Below are 1,863 nucleotides of genomic sequence, written 5' to 3' on the forward strand. Positions count from 1 at the left end.
CAGGCCATGAGTCACATCACTTCTAAACAAAGTATGATCTACTTTTAATTTAAACTTGAATGTTGCTGCTACCTGCCTGCTTGGATCAGAATTCTTGAAAGGAACATTAGCATACTGAAAGAAGGCATGAAGATGACAGTCACAAAGAACCAGCGTTCCACTCGATTCTCATTCTCGTATCCTTTCTCTTTGATACAGGGAAGCCATATAATCCCCAATGGAGAACAGTACGGAGGTGACTGAGTTCATTCTTGCAGGGTTAACAGATGACCCAGTGCTCCAGATACCACTCTTCATTGTCTTCCTTCTCATCTATCTCAGCACTGTGCTTGGGAACCTGGGAATGGTAGGGTTGATTCTGCTGGACTCACACCTCCATACTCCCATGTACCTTTTCCTCAGTCACCTATCTCTGGTGGACTTTGGTTATTCTTCAGCTGTCACTCCCAAAGTAATGGCAGGTCTCCTTTCAATAGATAAAACCATATCCCGAGATGCTTGTGGAACCCAGTTCTTTTTCTTTGTGGGCTTTATAACCACTGAAAGCTTTCTCTTGGCTACCATGGCTTATGACAGATATGCAGCAGTGTGTAAACCCCTGCATTATGCCACCACTATGACCACAAAAACATGTGCTTGTCTGATCATATGCTCCTATGTCTATAGTTTCCTGAATTCATCTGTCCACACTGGGAATATTTTCGTACTTTCCTTCTGCAAATTCAATGTGATAAACCACTTTTTCTGTGATGCTCCACCTCTCCTGGCCCTCTCTTGCTCAGACAATTCTGTCAGTGAAATGATGCTTTTCTTTGTCGTAGGTTTTAATGTTTTTTTCTGTCTTGTTGTCATCATAATCTCCTACCTGTTTATCTTCATCACTATTCTGAGGATGCCTTCATCTGAAGGACGCCATAAGGCCTTTTCCACATGCGCTTCCCACATCACTGCAGTCTCCATCTTCTATGGGTCAGGCATCTTCATGTACTTACAGCCCAGCTCCAGTCACACAATGGGCACTGACAAGATGGCATCTATATTCTATACCATGATCATCCCTATGTTGAACCCGATAGTCTACAGCTTGAGAAACAAAGAGGTCAAGAACGCATTCAAAAAGGCTGTGGAGAAAGCCAAATTTTCTATAGCATCCACATTTTAATTATATAGAACCTGCACAAAGGCAGTTTAATCTACCTCAAATTAATATTTTCCTCCATTTGACAAGTGGATTTTCTTAGGGACAGTCTCTACTAAATGTTTTTAAGCTCATGTATGATTCTATTTTACCTCATTTTATTCTCATAGTATTGGGATTGAATCTAGTGTTTGGGACCTGGTAAGCAAGTTTCTCTCCACTGAGCTAGACTTCATGTACATTTTAATATCATTTTCTGTGATCTGGATATTATGCTTTTCCTCTTGTCTTTATTGGAGCTTTATTGTCTTAAAAAACAGCATGACCATGTAAACATTTATAAAGAATCTGACTGCTATATTTTTCTTGGTATTCCCAGATCCATTTTCCTCTGGCACCAAATGTTATGCCTTTTCTCAGTACCCCTTTGTTCCACAATGTTTGCTTTGTTTCTTTCTTATCTCACATTATGTTTGCTAAAAAAAATCAATCCTGAAGGTATGGATTGAAAGGTTAATAATGTAAAAGATTTCAGGTGGCCTGAGACATTTCCAGTAGAAAATTTAACATGACTTATCATAACTGTCAGCTGGCAGAATCCTGTATGAATTTGATAAGGCTATTAACATACCAATATCCCATTTCTCTCTACCACTTTGGGACTACAGAGGAACATATCCACAGATGAAATCTTTCTCAAAAGTTTACTTTTGTGGTGTCAAATC

The 1,863-nt window shown here is 39.5% G+C and overlaps 1 protein-coding gene across 1 annotated transcript; it reads left to right on the forward strand.

Annotated features, from left to right (window-relative positions):
- Window positions 1–217: 217 nt before the first annotated feature.
- LOC308416832 (olfactory receptor 5B12-like) lies at window positions 218–1,162 on the forward strand (the record flags this gene model as incomplete). The annotated part of the gene is made up of 1 exon (XM_080911926.1): window positions 218–1,162. The coding sequence occupies one exon, from the start codon at window positions 218–220 to the stop codon at window positions 1,160–1,162; it is 945 nt and encodes a 314-aa protein (XP_080768052.1).
- Window positions 1,163–1,863: the final 701 nt, after the last annotated feature.

This window comes from Micromys minutus, assembly GCF_963924665.1.
Source record: "Micromys minutus genome assembly, chromosome: 2".
Taxonomy (NCBI): domain Eukaryota; kingdom Metazoa; phylum Chordata; class Mammalia; order Rodentia; family Muridae; genus Micromys; species Micromys minutus.